We start from the raw sequence: 16200 nt of genomic DNA on the forward strand, positions 1-16200 counted from the left end.
TAATAGTAGTAATAATATACACTACTATTACTACTACTATTATAATAATAATAATATAATTATATAATATAGTGTAACATCGGATATCAATGTATATAATAATATAATATGGAATATAACTAGTAAGTCTAGTTTAATATATAAAGATATATCACATATAGCAAAGAATATTAATAAATCAGGCAACAGAGAGCGAAGGGAGAGGGAGTGGTGAGAGAGTCTTGAGTGTGACAGACACTGTGGGATACATGGTTAGTTATACATGGTTACACACTTGTATACCACAGCCACTGACTCTCTGTAGCTACTGTATGCTGCCACATATAGTTTGTAACTCACTGATGTGTGACCTTGGGTGTTAATTAAAAAGGATCAAATAAATAAAGTGTGGGGAAATAAGATATTGACAACTGTTCTGAATAGCCTAATCCTATATTATTTGTTTTTGAACAAATAGTTCTACTGTAGTACGATAAAATGAATAACAGCGTCCCCATAGATTCCCAAAACCTACAAACGGGGAGTTTCAACAAACCTGGCAACTCTGGGTGTGTTTAAAGTTCCCGTATGCGCTCTACTGATGGCGTGTTCAAGTAAATTCGTTAAATGTCATTTATCAAACTATTTCCGCTTCATACTTAACTGCAGATTAAACTCAATTTCAGCAGATATTTCATATAAAGGATTGAGGTTAAAGAAACACGATCAGGACATCTGTACTTTTGACTCAGTGTGGTATTCAAATGAGACATGCTTATAACATTACCAATGTGTAGTTAGATCATTATTTTAATGTAATCAGCGCACATTTGGACTATCAGCTGATTTAGAAAATGTGACTGATCCAATTGGAAATTTAGGCAGCATCGTTTATTTGCATTTCCCAAGGTTTTTAAATCCTGAATGTATAATGGTGTATAATTTCAGTAACCATGAACGCATCATAACCGCTGAGGTATCACCAGCTGTGATTGGTTGTCTTGCAGCGTGTCTCCTCCCGCTCCTGTCCCGGAAGAAGGAAGAGATTTCGCACAGGGAAAGAGAGAAGTCTGTTGACAGCAGAAATCCCACCCAGGCCACTGATAAGTTTCAACACATTGTACTTTCTTATTGAATCTGCACAGCATCGCGTTCTGTTATTTGGACGTAGCAGGAGCAATCAAGGTACTTCACAGTTGAATTACTGCCCAGAGAGGGAGCTGGTTTGGGGTTTTCTCTCCAGGTAACTTGTGGTTCTGAACTCTTTCAGGTATGGAATATGGCAGCAACTGAAACGCAGCTTATGTTAAGCGTCGGATTAATAGGTAAGTTTCAGTTCAGAGGTCGTTTCTTTTTTCTTTTTTTTTGTTTCGGTTGGTTTTCAAGCGAAGTTGGCGCCTCAGTACGTGTAGGATCACATGATATCAGTGTGACCCAAATGTCTCATCAGCAGGGCTCCAGGTCCCTCATTGGTTAATAATTACTCCTGCATGTTAGGCTCTGTACATGGTCATGGATTGGTTCCTAAAGGCATCCAATAACACTGACCCCCCCATGTGATAAAGATTTGGTCCCAGGAAGCCCTGTCTGATATGATTTTTAACGTTTGCCCAATCTTCTAATATGTTAAAGGTCCCATGACATGGTTCTCTTTGGAGGCTTTTATATAGGAATTAGTGGTCCCCTAATACTGTATCTGAAGTCTCTTTTATATAGGCCTTAGTGGTCCCCTAATACTGTATCTGAAGTCTCTTTTATATAGACCTTAGTGGTCCCCTAATACTGTATCTGAAATCTCTTTCCCGAAATTCAGCCTTGGTGCAGAATTCCAGCCACTAGAGCCAGTCCCACAATGAGCTTTCCTTAGGATGTGCCATTTCTGTGTCTGTAGCTATTGAGGAGGAGAGGGGGGTGCAAGGTGGAGGGTGGGGGTGTGGCCTTGACCAACTGCCACTTTGCTCGTTCGAAAGCCATGATGTCTCTCTCTCCCATGGGTGGGCCTAATTCTCTGGGCGGGCAAAGCAGAGAAAGGGGAGGTAACCTTGCTCCTTATGACCTCATAAAGAGAAGATTCCAGATCAGCCCATCTGAGCTTTCATTTTCTCAAAGGCAGAGCAGGATACCCAGGGCTCGGTTTACACCTATCACCATTTCTAGCCACTGGGGGACCATAGGCAGGCTGGGGGAACACATTAATGTTAAAAAAAACTCATAAAGTGAAATTTTCATGCCATGGGACCTTTAAGATTCATATATGATGTTAAATTGTGGTTTTATTTCCCCTCTGTCCAGAGAAAGATGTGAATGGAGACACACTGTGGGTATGGTGCTATCCCTCTGTGGGCTCAGACCTGAGGCAAGTCCTGCTCAGCAAGTGCTGTCTGACACAGGACAGCCGGGATTTCCACACCTTTGTGTTTGGTCAGTTCTGTCGCATCTGGTACTACATTACCACAGTGGAGGTGCAGGAACCTACAGCACTAAACAAGGTACAGTGTCCAGAGACTCTGCTGCAATTAAAATCTCCAACAAGGAACTTTGAGAGTGCAGCATTTTTATCTAATATTTGCGTTTTATTTTTGTCTCTATTTTCTCCTTTTTTAAGGTCACTCATTTTTCAATAGTTGTTACAGCAAAAGACTTCAACCCTGAGAAGTATGCTGCACTTAGTAGAATACTCTGCAGGTACAGTGTTCAGCTCAGATAACACTGTTTGTACACTTTTCTTTAAATAGTGTTTTATTTTATTTTTTCTTCTTCATTTGAGTGGTGTGTATTTGTTTATTACCCAGGATGTACACCAAACATGGCAGTCCAGTGAAGATGATGGAGGCTTATGTCACCGTGCTCACCAAAGGAATTTGCCAGAGTGATGAAAACGGCTCATTTCTAATTAAGGATTACGATGTTCGGAAAGCGTACTTGGCTGGTTCAGTTAAAGGTAAGACACCACAGTCGGTAAGGAGGAACACTAACTATTATTTTGTTAGGTGTCATTTTGGTAACGTGTCTGGTTTTCATGCAGCAATTCCTTTTTGATCCAAGACAATTTAGTCTTTGGCGAGACAATAAAAGCAACCTTGAAATAAACAGCTCCTACAAGAAAGTTCCATTTGCACATGTAGGTAGCAGGTCACGTAGGTTTTTATCACTCGTTTACATGATAAAAGGTGATATTTTGAATCTACTGCTAAAAGAAAAGCAGAAAAACACAACTGAAATGGATTGTGGTTCATAAAAATTCACTTGAAACACAATCTACGTTCCTTCAGAGTAAACGTGGGTCATCCAGTTTACGTCCATGTTTCCGTTCTGTCTCAGATGTTGTGTCTCAGTTTGGTATGGAGACAATCATCCTGTATACCGCTCTCATGCTGAAGAAGAGGATCGTTGTCCATCACCCTCGGATTGAAGCGTTGTTGGAGTTTACAAGGTGCATTTAGGACTTTAATTCTAAATATTTGGCTTGAAACTTTAATTAACACCTTTTGTAGCGGAGAATATTATCATCTGTGGGTAACTTTTTGTCCGTTTCCCCTCAGAGTTCTGCCGACTCTGACGTGGCACAGGAAAGACTGGTCCATCCTGCACCCGTATGTGCACCTGACTGATGCTGAGCTAGAGGATCTCAAGAAATGCCCTGGTGAGGCTGCCTCCTGCTTTATTTACTCTAATTTCTCCTCGTCGCGGTTGGCGATTAGCCACCATCTGCACATCATCTCATGGTGGGGAAATTAATTATTTATGCATCAATACGTTCGTTTTCCCCCGCAGGATATGTAGCAGGATTTGTAGATCCGGAAGTAAGCAACAGATCAGACTTGTTTGATGTGTACGTGAACCTCCCAGACAGTGTCATCACAGTATCCCAGAGTGCCAAAGGTACAGTATGTTCAAAGAGAAAGCAGTAGGTTTTCTAAGAGCGCTTTGATTCTTGAGAGGGAAGGACAGCATTTCCTTCAGACTGATGTTAGGTGTCTCACCACAGAGGCCATGGCTATGGGGAAGTTGCACAAGGACATCGGCCACCTTATTGTCCAGTCTGCAGAGGATGCTGAGAGATCAGATAGTCAGGTCATTAAGGTGAGAATTCCCTCCGAGCACACGTCTGTATTCAGTCCACGCTTGTAAGAAATGTAGTCCTGAATCTAACATGACAACCGCTCATTAATTCACAGGATATTTCTGTCAAGACTAAAGAGATCCTTGCCAACTTGGTGGCCCTGGCTGATGAGTGCGAAGACTCTAAAATCACATTGGAAGGTTTAAAGCAGCATCATTTCCCTCCGGCGACGGAGAACTTCCTCTTTCATTTGGCAGCTGCCGAGCAGCTCTTACGGATATAGACCTGTTCTCAGACACCGTGCTGCAGGATGACGTTACTGTCAGCAGCATGCTGTTCTGTTTGTTGGGATGATTACTGTTGTCTGAAAGGCTTCTGCACACGCTCACTGTTACCATTAGAGTGTGCACAAGCCAATTTTCTTCTCACAGTAATCTTCACGTGAGGTAGGAGGGTGTCCCCAGCACTGATATGTGACATAAGCAGTACCAGGATGTTTTACATTATAGCGTGAAAGGCTAGCCATAGGCTTGGCTATGTAAGGGATAATGTAGAGCGAGAGGGCCATTATTGCAAAGTAAAGCCCGACCGGGTGATGCAGGACCCAACGTGAAAGGGTTAAAATTGCAAAAGTTGACCCGCTCACTCAACATTATCCCACTTATCACAAGGCTACTAATTTTAACCCACAATTTAGATTTTAAAATGATTTTTATTGATTTAAAAATGGTCCTCCAGAGTCTATGATCTCGACTGCGTCTATAGCAGCCGTCTGCTATTCAGAAATGACAGACTGTAGAATGGCCAATCAGAATTGAGTATTCATTGCCAAAAACATTGTTATTTCTTAATACTAATATTTATTATAATATATCTTATTCCTTTGAGGTCCACATTTGTCAAAATTAAAAACACATGTACTATTGCACAGGTTGACATATTCCTTCATTACCACGAACATGGGAACTGTAGTTCATTTTGAGTCAGTTCTGCTGCCATAAATACTCAATCCAGTTCCAAATGTGTATTCATCTGCAGCTGAAAATAGTCTACAAAGAAATGTACCATTCACTCCTATTTTAGTAATTTTTGTTAAAAAATGACAGTGCCCAGCTGTTTGAAGAAATGGCCTTGTCTTTAATGAAAGTATATATTTGTGGCTTGTTTTTAAAGACTTGAGTCTTCAGTAGTAAGCAGTGGGCTTTGAGCGTATTCAAAGACGGACTAACTTGCTGTTGATTTTGGTCTTTTTATGGGATTTGGTGACAATAAGAAAAATATAAGACTATTCTAGCCTCGTCCTTTAACGTCAGTAGTTATGGACAATGGGGAGCTACAGTTTTTGGAGACAAATAAGCTGGTACTTTTCTCAGCTGGTACATCTGATGGTGCTTTCCACAGGTTAGCTCCCACTCCACATACATACATCACAAATCTTATTCCTGGTTGGAAATATTGGGTACTCGTGAAGAGTTTATATATATATATATATATATATATATATATATATATATATATATATATATATATATATACACATATACATACTCCATTGTAACAAGCCGTTATTGAGTTTGTTGATAGAAACTCCATTGTACGTGGTTATCAGATCACAACTGCAATAGACATTGCACAACGTGTGGATTTATTTACGTTTTTTTTTTAGCAATGTCACATTTTGTATTTTACTAATGACTTAAATACAAGCAAACTGTGTTGTGTTGTGCGAGACTTTTTCAAACAGTGTTTTATAAAAGTGATGGAAATAGAGCTGTTCCTCATTAATCTGCAACTGATCAAAGGACAGTTGTTGCTTCCACGTCCACATAGATTTTTATTGCATTATGTCTTACTGTTATTACTGATGTATCATTAGCGCTGTTGTTTTACAGGTGAGTGCATTTTCAACCACATTGCCAAAAGGATGTTTTTTTTTTTTGTGCCTCAGTATTTCAGTTAAGACACAGAGTGCAATACATATAAATATAAATAAAAAAAAAAAAAAAAAAAAAAAAAAAAAAAAAAAAAAAAGAAACATTTATTGTCATGCTGTCCGGTAATGGCAACATACGTTGTAAAACAGCTCCTCAGAGTCCTCTATGGTAGTATAACTGTCTGCTGTCCGCTGCAGCCTGCAGCTGCTCCTCCACGTTTTCCGTCCTTATCTGTAAAACAAAGTCAATGTCAGCCGGAGTTCATCACGAGGAACACGTTACAGCACAGGAGGATGGAGAAGCTTACCGTTCCCAGCTGTGGAAAGAGACTGAACGAGACCGGGATCATCAAGCCCAGAACAAACGCAACACTTATGTGACGGAGAGGAGCGGCCAGCAGAGAGTTCTTCTGGAAAAGTCTTGTTCTGCGAAGAAAAGTCTATTTGGTGAAGTCTGAAGACGTGTCCAGGTAAATAGAACTAAATGCAAGGTCGACTGACCTCTTTATGAGCAACACCAGGAGATTAGGAACAGCAGCGGTTGTACCAAACAGCGCCGCCCTTGACAGTGCAGTTTCCCTCACGGCCTGAACAAAAAGAAGTTACTGCAAGTGTTCCATGGACAAGACTTTCATTTTTCTCCTCTCTTTTGGTGTCGTTTTTACCTTTTCTCCCGCTGCTTTAGAGAGGCCGACGGGATTTCCGTTGGAGTCAAACACTTGGATCCCCGTTTCTGACTCCTCGCTTCTGACGATTAACACATTGAAGGCGGCCAGAGCAGCTGGAGAGAGTCCCACAACAGGTTAGTTTAAAGAGTTCTACCTGTTACTGGATCCTCACCGGCTGACTTAATATTAAATCAAAAGAAAGGGAAAATAAGCAAATTATGTTATGTAGCATTTTGGGTCTACCTTGGGGTGAATTTATAATGGACCTAGTATCTACTACCAGACATGAAAAATAAAGTTTTCACATTTATGATACAATACGATTCGTGCTGCAGTATTTAGTACATCTAGTGGTAAGGTTGCATATTGCAACCAACTGAATCTACCCCCTTCCCTCACTCCTCCTTTTCCAAACGTGAAGTAGAACCTAGGGTGGCCTTCGGGTAACGTAAAAATGCGAAAGGCCCTCTCTAGAGCCAGTGTTTGGTTTGTCTGTTCTGGGCTGCTGTAGAAAACATGGCGGTGCAACATGGGGGCCCCGCTCCCTGCATTGATGTGATTGAGGCTCATTCTAAGATAACAAAAACACGATCCTTAGTTTCAGGTGATTGAAAACATCATTATTAATATTATATTCCACTTCTGCCAAGAAATCCCCCTAAATCCTACACACTGCTCCTTTAAGTTTCAGAGATAAATACTTACCTGACAGTGGGATTGGTAATATCGACCTAAAGAAGGTCTGGATTGGTGCGCTTCTTACACCAAGACGGTTAATGACGATTTGAGGAAGGGCCTTAAACAAACCCAAAAAAATTAAAATGCTTTAAGAAGCAACTTTTTTAAACATGACAATCAACATGGCACACTTGCCACTGGTACAATCAGGTTACACACACCCCTGCACATGTTGCATAGGAAACTGCTCCAGCGATCAACAGAAGCTGCTTCAAAGACCGCATCTTACTCTGGCGGGGAGAGATAAAAACGATAAAGTGAAGCAGAAACAGAGGGAGGACAGACTGAAGATTAATTAAGGATTCATATACGGTATATACATATTACCTGCTCTGATGAAGAATTTCTATTTGCATGGTTGAACCCAGCACTGTAACTCTGCAACAAAAACTGAAATAATGCATTTTTATTATTATTTGTATTATTAATGTACATTGTGTTGTAATATACTGTATTCTTTTTTAAATATGATGAATATTCTTCATACCTGCCAAAACAGAGCGTGTTTGACACTGCTGTGTGGCAAAAAGCTGGCAACCACCTGAAAAAGAAGATGTTTGTTTGTTGCACAACCATTATCAAGAACAAAGTGTCCGACTGTATTTATTGGATGACAACGTACCAGAGGTGCTGATATTGGCAATAATGCTAGAAAGAAAATGATAGAAGTGAGGGCATCAGCATCTCTTTTTCAAATGAATTGTTTTAGTGACACAACATGATGCACTGTATATGTGCAACTTTCAAAAAAAAAAAAAGATATTTGAGATTTTTAAAGACTTGATTTAGTATCATTATAGTTTCTATAAGAACAGTTTTAATATCTGTTGATGTTTGCATGATACGAACGCACTACGTTCTTTTTAATAATGGATGGAAACTATTACAAGTTTGAAAAAGTCTAGTTTTTAAAACGTACCTGCGGGGCGGAAAACTAGTGGAAGAACAGCACCAGAATCAGCGTGGACAGACGACTGTGAAGACAGAGCAGTCATCAAGACTTCTCACAAAAAAGAAGCACATTAAACTCCTTCAAAATCACAACATCTGGATACCACAGCCTCAAGAGGGAAACACATCTGGACACGTTCAAAGATATAAAACACATTGCTAGAAATTAATTCTCGATTACCGGTAAGAAAAAAATATCTTTTTGTACAAAATGTTTAAAGCTCAATGTGTTTTTCCAAAAAGCCCAAATGATGACATGCATCCACACAACAAAATCAAACCCTGTTAGTTGAACACACAGGCAGAGGGGCAGACCTGTTTTTATATACAGTCTATATGGGGCAGACATTACAGCGCTGGATGTTTATGCAGAAATATATAAAAGTCCATTTAGATTTAATCAGAGACTAATTCTATGTTATTAGCAGTTTTGTGTTTCTTGCAAGACTTACAAGTGAGAGGGCCAGTGCTTGTCCATCCTGGAAGAAATAGAACAGAAGAGATTTAAATAACTCTGCCACACAGGTTCATAAAGCTGCCTGACCACTGGGCAGTTAAGATTCTTAAACATAACCTGACCTTTATATTTAGGTTCTCTCCACCTCCAAGAAGACTGCGGGCCTCCTGTATTTCAGCCTGAAGAGAGCAGTATCAATAGTTAAACAGCATTTATTTTCTACTCCTCTCACCCTCGCAGAATAAGATCACTGTAGTGACTGCTAGACTTACATCAGAGGAAAGCAGGTGAGTGGGATCAAGAAGATTAACCCAGATCTGTAGTCGACTGAGGACAGACTGAAACAGAGGAAAGGAACCTATCAAAAATCTCAGAGGAACTAAGATAAGATGTAAACACGATTTCATTGTAACAGACTGAGTACATCACAGATGGTGCTCTGCATGTTAAAACTGTGTGTGCTGTGTGTGTGTGTGTGTGTGTGTGTGTGCACAGTCACCTGTCCCTGGCTTTTCCAATACAGCAGATTAGGATCCATTAGAGCAACGAGTACATCTACTTCTCATACATTTAATAACTTACAACAACACTACTACAGTACACATTTCACCAGCAGCAGCTATTTCGTGCCGTTGAGGTCAAGTTCCATTTAGAAAGTATACTTCCTCCTTCAACCCACGTGTTCAGCTGTGGGCGGGTTTGTGCTACATTCAGGTACATCGAAGATATTGGAGGTTATACCTCTGTCATGTCCAAGTTGCAGTTGTGTTAGACTAGTCTTTGGTTATTGAGAGAGAGAGTCAGAGAGAGAGAGCACACGGGCCGTGTTCACGCTGAACAAATAACGCACAGTTCCCCAATAACTGTTTAGTTGCTTAAAAAACAACAACAACTAACCACTAACCAGACATCTAAAAATAACTTAAGGGATGTTTGAGTTACATTATGTGTATATTATTTTTCCGTTGCTCAGAAAAAAAGTTTTCTTTTTTTTTAAACTGCTATTTCCTAGGTGGAGTTTATTGAAGCTCGACTTATAAACATTTTCCCAGCACCTGAGGAGTTCACGAGCACATGAAGGCATATGATAGCTTATTTTTTATTTTATTTTTATGGCATCACGTGTACCAGTAGCACACTGTTTTTGGTGCAGAATATCATACGAATAATTGTATATTTTATACAGGTGGCGCTACTGGGAGCACGTGCGTAAATGACGCAATAACCTGCTCAAACCTCTAACCGCCCTCCTCTGTCATAATCCAAAATGGCAGCCACCATCGGAAGACTACTCAGGACCTCTGTAAGTGCAACCTAACATCATATTTGATATCGGCACTCTTTCTCCTTACTTCGCTAGGAAGGAATCAGTAACGGACTACTGTCGGTAGCAGGTCATGATGAGTAGTCTACTCTACACTGAGGCGCTGTTATGGTTATGTGTGTCGCACATTTAAAACCTCCAGTCCCGGTGACAAACCTCTGGTTCGCGGCCGCTGTTTTAGACCAATATGGTTCACAAGAAATATTCAATTCATTATGAGCAGAGTAAGTAAGGGTTTCATTCTAAACTTCTAACACAACAACAAAAAGTAGCGTTGCTTGGTAGGTTTCTGTGTTATATTGGCCATTTGATAGCTACATTGTGCTACTGTAAAAACTCCTGATGTTGCCATATTTCTGCTGTGTCACCCTTTTCAAACTGCACATGTGCTATATGTCACAGTGGAGAGCACCAGTGTCATTGATGACATTAATAATGGTGTCTCTGTTATTCAAATGTTACAGTAAGCCAGCTAGCAAGGACACATCATGTTTTGTGTGATGTTTTTGGTCAGTTTCTTTTAGAGTAACTGTAAAATCTTTAAACTTGAACAATGTCCTGAATACACCTAATGGAATGCTGTCAACATTGTTATCAACTATAACTGTGCCTTTTTTTTTTTTTGCTTTAACGTAGAGCTGGGCAATATATCGATATCCTATCAATATCGTGATATGAGACTAGATATCGTCTTAGATTTTGGATATTGTAATATGGCATAGTAAGTGTTCTCTTTTCCTGGTTTTAAAGGCTGCATTACAGTAAAGTTATGTCATTTTCTGAACTTATTTGCCTTTACCCACTTAGTCATTATATCAACATTTACTGATGATTATTGATAAAAATTTATCAAAAATCTCATTGTGTAAATATTTTGTGAAAGCACCAATAGTCAACACTACAATATCGTTGCGGTATGGATATCGAGGTATTTGGTCAAAAATATCGTGATATTTGATTTTCTCCATATCGCCCAGCCCTACTTTAACATGTCAAAATGTGTACTGTGAAACAAGTATTTATAATATGTGTGCAACGTCCTTTAGTAGGCAGATCTGTTTGTCATGAGGGACACTACTGGTGTTCATGTGGACGTTGACACAATAGCAGTGTAAAAGTATAACCTGTAGTATTTCATATAGCTCGTCTTTAGCTTGAAAAGCATACAAAGACAGGGCTGTAGGCCATGAGCAATATTGACAAGACAAACATTTCTTGCAGACAGAGCTGCTCTGGAGGAGTTGAGTTAAACTTTGATAGGTGGAAGACTTAATATACAGTAGTTACCAATATAATAGGCCTTTTTTTTTTAACATGCATTGTGATATGCATTTTTGCAGTGTCCTTGTATTGTGCATGCTGGCTCACTGCCCCACTTTCATGGCTTACTGGGACACTTGAATAGAACGGAGCCATAACATTATAAGCAACACCTGTGCTTTTCTGACTATAAACACAAAGTCATTTAGCTAAAGTTCGCTTTTTTTTATTCCACAACATAAAATCCACATCAGACCTGTAGACCTATTTTTAGTGTGCTTGTCTTCTTCACTCCTGTTAGTAACAGCGAGTAGTGTTGTCACAGCAGGTGTTCTGCTCTTGGCAGCTGTTGGAAAACCACCTGCTGTGATGTCACTGTTTGGGGTGTGGTCACAAGTGCTCCATGGCGGACTTTTAAAGCCATAAGGTGCTGATCCACCAAGCAGACGGCAAAGAACTAGTGGTGATGAGGCCTCCCGTCGCCTGTGTCTTGAGCAAAAAGTTGCACTTGAACACACCGCAAAGACTACAGTCGATGGCCAATTAGCAAAACAAATAGAGGAAGGACATATATATATATTTTCCCTTTTTTATGAAGGACAAATTCAACAGTTTCACTCTTACTATATTTTAGACCTCATGTTGAGGACACACAACATGGCTGGTTTAACCTTTAAACATAAGTGTGATTTTTTTTTTTTTTCAGTGTATTTGAAGATTATTCATGTTGAATTTCTGTCTTTTTATTTATTTATTTTTTTTTAAAGGCAAGGGTTGCAGCAGGAGGGTTGGAAGTGAGAGCAGCCTGTCAGCATGGATCATCTGGGGCTGCAAGAATCCTCACGGCTCCTCCACTTCAGAGAGCCTGCTTCTCTACCAGTATGTACATAGGGTTGCAAAGGGGCGGAAAGTTTCCATGGAAAGTTAAGCTGGGGAATTTTGGAAATATTCCAATTTGGAAACTTTCATGGGAATAAATGGAAATTAGTGGGAAATTATGGGAATTGATTGGAATTTACGAGAATTAACTGTAAATGTTGGGTAATTCATACAAACTCCATCTTATACAAACATAAATATAAACATTTCGTTTTTTAATAAGCAGACAGGCATATACAGTGAATACAAATGTTGAGTTATTGTTGTATTCTAGAAATGAAAAAAGAAAAACTCCCGTATTTTAAAAACTAAATGTTGGCAAGCATGTAGTAGCCTATGCTGATTACTGTGTGCCATTGACGAATATAGGGAGGACGTTCAACTGAAGTTGCATTAAATCGGGTTCTTTTAACCAAGATTATGCTGCAAGATGTTTTTTTTCAACTACATTTAAGTTCCCTGTTATAGACTGACGGTATTATAACAAGCAGTATTACAAATATCCAGTGTATTTCCCATTAATTCCCATATATTTCCATTAATTCCCATGGAAAGTTTCCAACTTTCAAATTCCCGGAATTTTGCAACCCTATATGTACAAAACCAAAGTCAGAGAAAATGCAGTCGAATTTTGATAAGATGGCTAGAGCATAAACAATTAATTGGTATGACTAAAAAATTCTGCAACCATTTTAATGACCAAGTAATTTTATCAATTAATTGAGAAAACTGGATGGTTTTCTCAAAACAGTTAGTGTATTTTGATAGTTCTATCAACAGATTGTTTATTGTTTTGCGGTGTGGTTGTAAAAGCTTAATATCATACTATATATATATATATATATATATATATATATATATATATATATATATATATATATACACATTTTTTTTTTTTTTATATATATATATTTAATATATATTTTAATTGAAATAAAAAGCTACATAAAATATCCAAGTTGTTGAAAAAGTATTTTCACATTGATTGCATGTCCCGGCCTTACAGTATCACTGTCAATAGCTTGCATGTTTCATCAGTGTTATCTTCACTTTAGATGTAAAGTGAGATTGTTCAGAGATGATTCCAGTGTGATGTCTATGTACCTTAGTCTGTAAGTTACCTTGGTTTTACTGAGCAAACAGTATCAATGAATAACTTGGGTTTGTCTTCTCTACATCAGGCACCTCCAGATGGAGCCCTGCGGTCACTCAGCCTGCTCCAGCTTTTAAGGCCACAGCTGTCCACAATGGGGAGTTCAAGGAGATGAGCCTCGCTGATTTCAAAGGCAAATACCTGGTCCTCTTCTTCTACCCACTGGATTTGTGAGTATTTGTGACCTGCATAAAGAGAACAACATGATGGCTTTCCCTACCTTTTGCACATTGAGCAATGTAAGATGTTTAAGTACCTCTACTGATGGCCATCAGAACTCTGATCAAGTCACACAGGCCCCAGCCCTCCCATCACGTTGTGCTTTGTGACTGTTGAATGGTTATTATATGATATATGTTATTTTAGTAAACATTTTACTCACCGAGCCTTTTTATTTCTCTCTGTGCTTGTCGTATTGCAGCACCTTTGTGTGTCCAACAGAGATCATCTCATTCAGCGACAAGGCCAGTGAGTTCCATGACATAAACTGTGAGGTGGTGGGTGTGTCTGTGGACTCTCACTTCACCCACCTGGCATGGATCAACACCCCCCGCAGGTACCCCCAATTCACTAACATTAACTGGTGCAAAGTTCAACTCTGTGACTTTTAGTTGTTGTTGTATTCCTCCTTTTAATGTGTGCCATAAAGGAGCTTTTAGTAAATGACTGACCTGTGAAGACTGTATGTCTGAAAGACCGTATTGTTAACAGTATCTAACAGGTATTGTTTGATGGTGTTCTGTCAGACTGGAGGCTTGGGCAACATCCACATCCCCCTGCTGTCTGACCTCAACAAGCAGATCTCTAGAGACTATGGCGTGCTGCTGGAGGATCCCGGCATTGCACTGAGGTAGGGTCATCATGCACTCTATGTGATCTATTCACAGCTGTCATTACAGGACATGGAAATGTCACTATTTTACTTCTTTTTTTTTTTAATATTCAAATTTCATTTCCAACATTTACAGGGATATCATTGTCTTGACTAGCATTATTTAAAAAAAAAATGCAGTAAAGAAACACAGAAAAGACAAACCAGTAGAGATGTGGACAGGTGTGCTAAGAACAGTAAAATCTCTTAACTAGTGTTGTTGTTACATCCACCATTACTACTGCTATTATTGGTCATATGGCGTAACAACCACATCACACATTGTAAAGTTATTTTATGAATGAAATAGACATATTACATACCTGAGGGCCAATTCTCGGACGTTTTTGAATCGTTAATCCTGTAATTGCACCTCTATTTATTGAAAGCCCGACCGAGATTGAATCGGTTTTGCCCGTTGTCTTTCACTTTACCTTTTTAGCTTTTAGTTGTTCTTCCTTTAATTTCCTTCTTTTCTGTGATGGCCCTGCCCCAGTATCAGCCATGACTACAGCAGATAGCTTCTAAAATAAAATTAAAATACAATTATGCCTATATAAAGACATCTCCTGCTGGATACTCACTAACACAGGCTTTTTCGGTGTTCAGCCGAAATTTGTGACCTGTCAGAATGTGTGCTCTGTAGCGCCATGTACCTGCCCTAAATTATTTTGTGACTTTGCGGGAAAAATCTGACCTGGGCAGAGGCTTTACTTAAAACTATACAAAAATAGCGTTCTTTTCACTGTTAGTCTCATTTCCTGTTACAAGTCATTCATGATCATCAGATGAAAAATTACAGTTTCAGAACCATTTAAAAAGTTGCATATAGTCACTTTAAAGGTCCATCTAGGGACGGCATTGCAAATTAGCTGTGGCTGGGAATGCTGTGGTGTGTGGCATTGGTTTATGCTACATACTTATACATCCCCATATAAATAAAGCGGTGCGTATGTCTACGGAATAACGATAGGAGATAGCTGCTTTTGGAAGGACTACACCCATTCAAATTACATGGAGATCACAATTCAACTGGCTGCTATTGTTGCTATTTATTTTTGTATCCATTATGTTTGCACATTACTACTGTTGCTACTATTGCTATTTCTGTAACCACAGTACTGATTTAGTTTCTTTAATTTGACGGGGTTTGCTACATTGTTTGTCTTACCTTGATTTAATTTTTAGAACTTCAGAAGTGTTTAAAAAGATAATTTTTATAATTTTTTTTTTTTTTTTTTGTTCTTCAGGGGCTTGTTTGTCATTGATCCCAACGGTGTGGTGAGACACATGAGCGTGAATGACCTTCCGGTGGGCCGTTGTGTTCAAGAGACGCTTCGCTTGGTGAAGGCCTTCCAGTTTGTGGAGACTCACGGTGAGGTGTGTCCGGCCAGCTGGACCCCCGAGTCCCCAACGGTGAGTTCTTTCAACCTGCGATACCATCTGGAACGGCTCGCAAACACTAAAACGCTTTTCAACCCAGTCAGTACTGAAATCAAAGTGTTCTTGTCTATTTCTGTTGCAGACTTAATATGTTGCCAACTGTCTTTTTAGTCACTCATGTTTTTACTAGTGTGTGTGTGTGTGTTCAGGATCTGTCATTGACCTTTTAAAATGGGCATTAGGTACGGCAGTCTTCTGCGAGACAGCCGCAGCGGATACTAGTTGGTAAAGTTCATTCTGTGGAACTGTTTACTTTTCAGATCAAACCAACACCAGAAGGATCCAAGGAGTACTTTGAAAAAGTCAACTGAAAAAGGCAAAGTTCAAAACTCGTACACCTAAAAATAAATGTATACTTAGTTTACAGTTTGTAAGTTGTGTTTACTCATGCACAGCTAAATACACCAATAATAAATATATTCTTCATAAATGGCAGCTGTGTTTTTGATTAATGTGCCGATTGTGGTGTAGTTTTCCCCAT

General features: G+C 39.3%; 3 protein-coding genes across 3 annotated transcripts; 2 read left to right on the forward strand and 1 right to left on the reverse strand.

The window, feature by feature from the left end:
* The first annotated feature begins 970 nt into the window (after positions 1 to 970).
* On the forward strand, positions 971 to 6023 carry dennd10 (DENN domain containing 10). The gene is made up of 10 exons (XM_039784335.1): positions 971 to 1164; positions 1250 to 1304; positions 2272 to 2468; positions 2585 to 2664; positions 2772 to 2920; positions 3301 to 3412; positions 3522 to 3622; positions 3754 to 3861; positions 3968 to 4062; positions 4158 to 6023. Exons 2-10 carry the CDS (start codon positions 1259 to 1261, stop codon positions 4323 to 4325), a joined length of 1056 nt encoding a protein of 351 aa, XP_039640269.1. The 5' UTR covers positions 971 to 1164; positions 1250 to 1258; the 3' UTR covers positions 4326 to 6023.
* A 47-nt stretch (positions 6024 to 6070) lies between these two features.
* Positions 6071 to 9475, reverse strand: sfxn4 (sideroflexin 4). Its single transcript, XM_039784337.1, has 14 exons — positions 9289 to 9475; positions 9062 to 9127; positions 8912 to 8968; positions 8785 to 8811; positions 8301 to 8355; positions 8004 to 8029; positions 7869 to 7922; positions 7709 to 7771; positions 7543 to 7611; positions 7349 to 7439; positions 6641 to 6756; positions 6477 to 6562; positions 6284 to 6401; positions 6071 to 6207 (listed from the first exon to the last, which is right to left on the reverse strand). The coding sequence occupies exons 1-14, from the start codon at positions 9325 to 9327 to the stop codon at positions 6130 to 6132; spliced, it is 945 nt and encodes a 314-aa protein (XP_039640271.1). The 5' UTR covers positions 9328 to 9475; the 3' UTR covers positions 6071 to 6129.
* A 486-nt stretch (positions 9476 to 9961) lies between these two features.
* On the forward strand, positions 9962 to 16154 carry prdx3 (peroxiredoxin 3). Its single transcript, XM_039784338.1, has 7 exons — positions 9962 to 10092; positions 12141 to 12252; positions 13434 to 13575; positions 13827 to 13960; positions 14150 to 14255; positions 15527 to 15692; positions 15980 to 16154. The coding sequence occupies exons 1-7, from the start codon at positions 10057 to 10059 to the stop codon at positions 16028 to 16030; spliced, it is 747 nt and encodes a 248-aa protein (XP_039640272.1). The 5' UTR covers positions 9962 to 10056; the 3' UTR covers positions 16031 to 16154.
* Positions 16155 to 16200: the final 46 nt, after the last annotated feature.

This window comes from Perca fluviatilis, chromosome 19 (genome assembly GCF_010015445.1).
Source record: "Perca fluviatilis chromosome 19, GENO_Pfluv_1.0, whole genome shotgun sequence".
NCBI classification, from domain to species: Eukaryota; Metazoa; Chordata; class Actinopteri; order Perciformes; family Percidae; genus Perca; species Perca fluviatilis.

Coding starts and splice junctions, on each gene's coding strand:
- dennd10 (XM_039784335.1), top strand. CDS start 1,259: ATGGCAGCAACTGAAACGCAGCTTATGTTAAGCGTCGGATTAATAG. Junction 2,469..2,584: donor AACCTACAGCACTAAACAAG/GTACAGTGTCCA, acceptor TCCTTTTTTAAG/GTCACTCATTTTTCAATAGT. Junction 2,921..3,300: donor CTTGGCTGGTTCAGTTAAAG/GTAAGACACCAC, acceptor GTTCTGTCTCAG/ATGTTGTGTCTCAGTTTGGT.
- sfxn4 (XM_039784337.1), bottom strand. CDS start 9,327: ATGGATCCTAATCTGCTGTATTGGAAAAGCCAGGGACAG. Junction 8,812..8,911: donor GAGAGAACCTAAATATAAAG/GTCAGGTTATGT, acceptor TATTTCTTCCAG/GATGGACAAGCACTGGCCCT. Junction 6,563..6,640: donor CTAAAGCAGCGGGAGAAAAG/GTAAAAACGACA, acceptor CTTTTTGTTCAG/GCCGTGAGGGAAACTGCACT.
- prdx3 (XM_039784338.1), top strand. CDS start 10,057: ATGGCAGCCACCATCGGAAGACTACTCAGGACCTCT. Junction 12,253..13,433: donor GAGAGCCTGCTTCTCTACCA/GTATGTACATAG, acceptor TCTCTACATCAG/GCACCTCCAGATGGAGCCCT. Junction 14,256..15,526: donor GATCCCGGCATTGCACTGAG/GTAGGGTCATCA, acceptor TTTGTTCTTCAG/GGGCTTGTTTGTCATTGATC.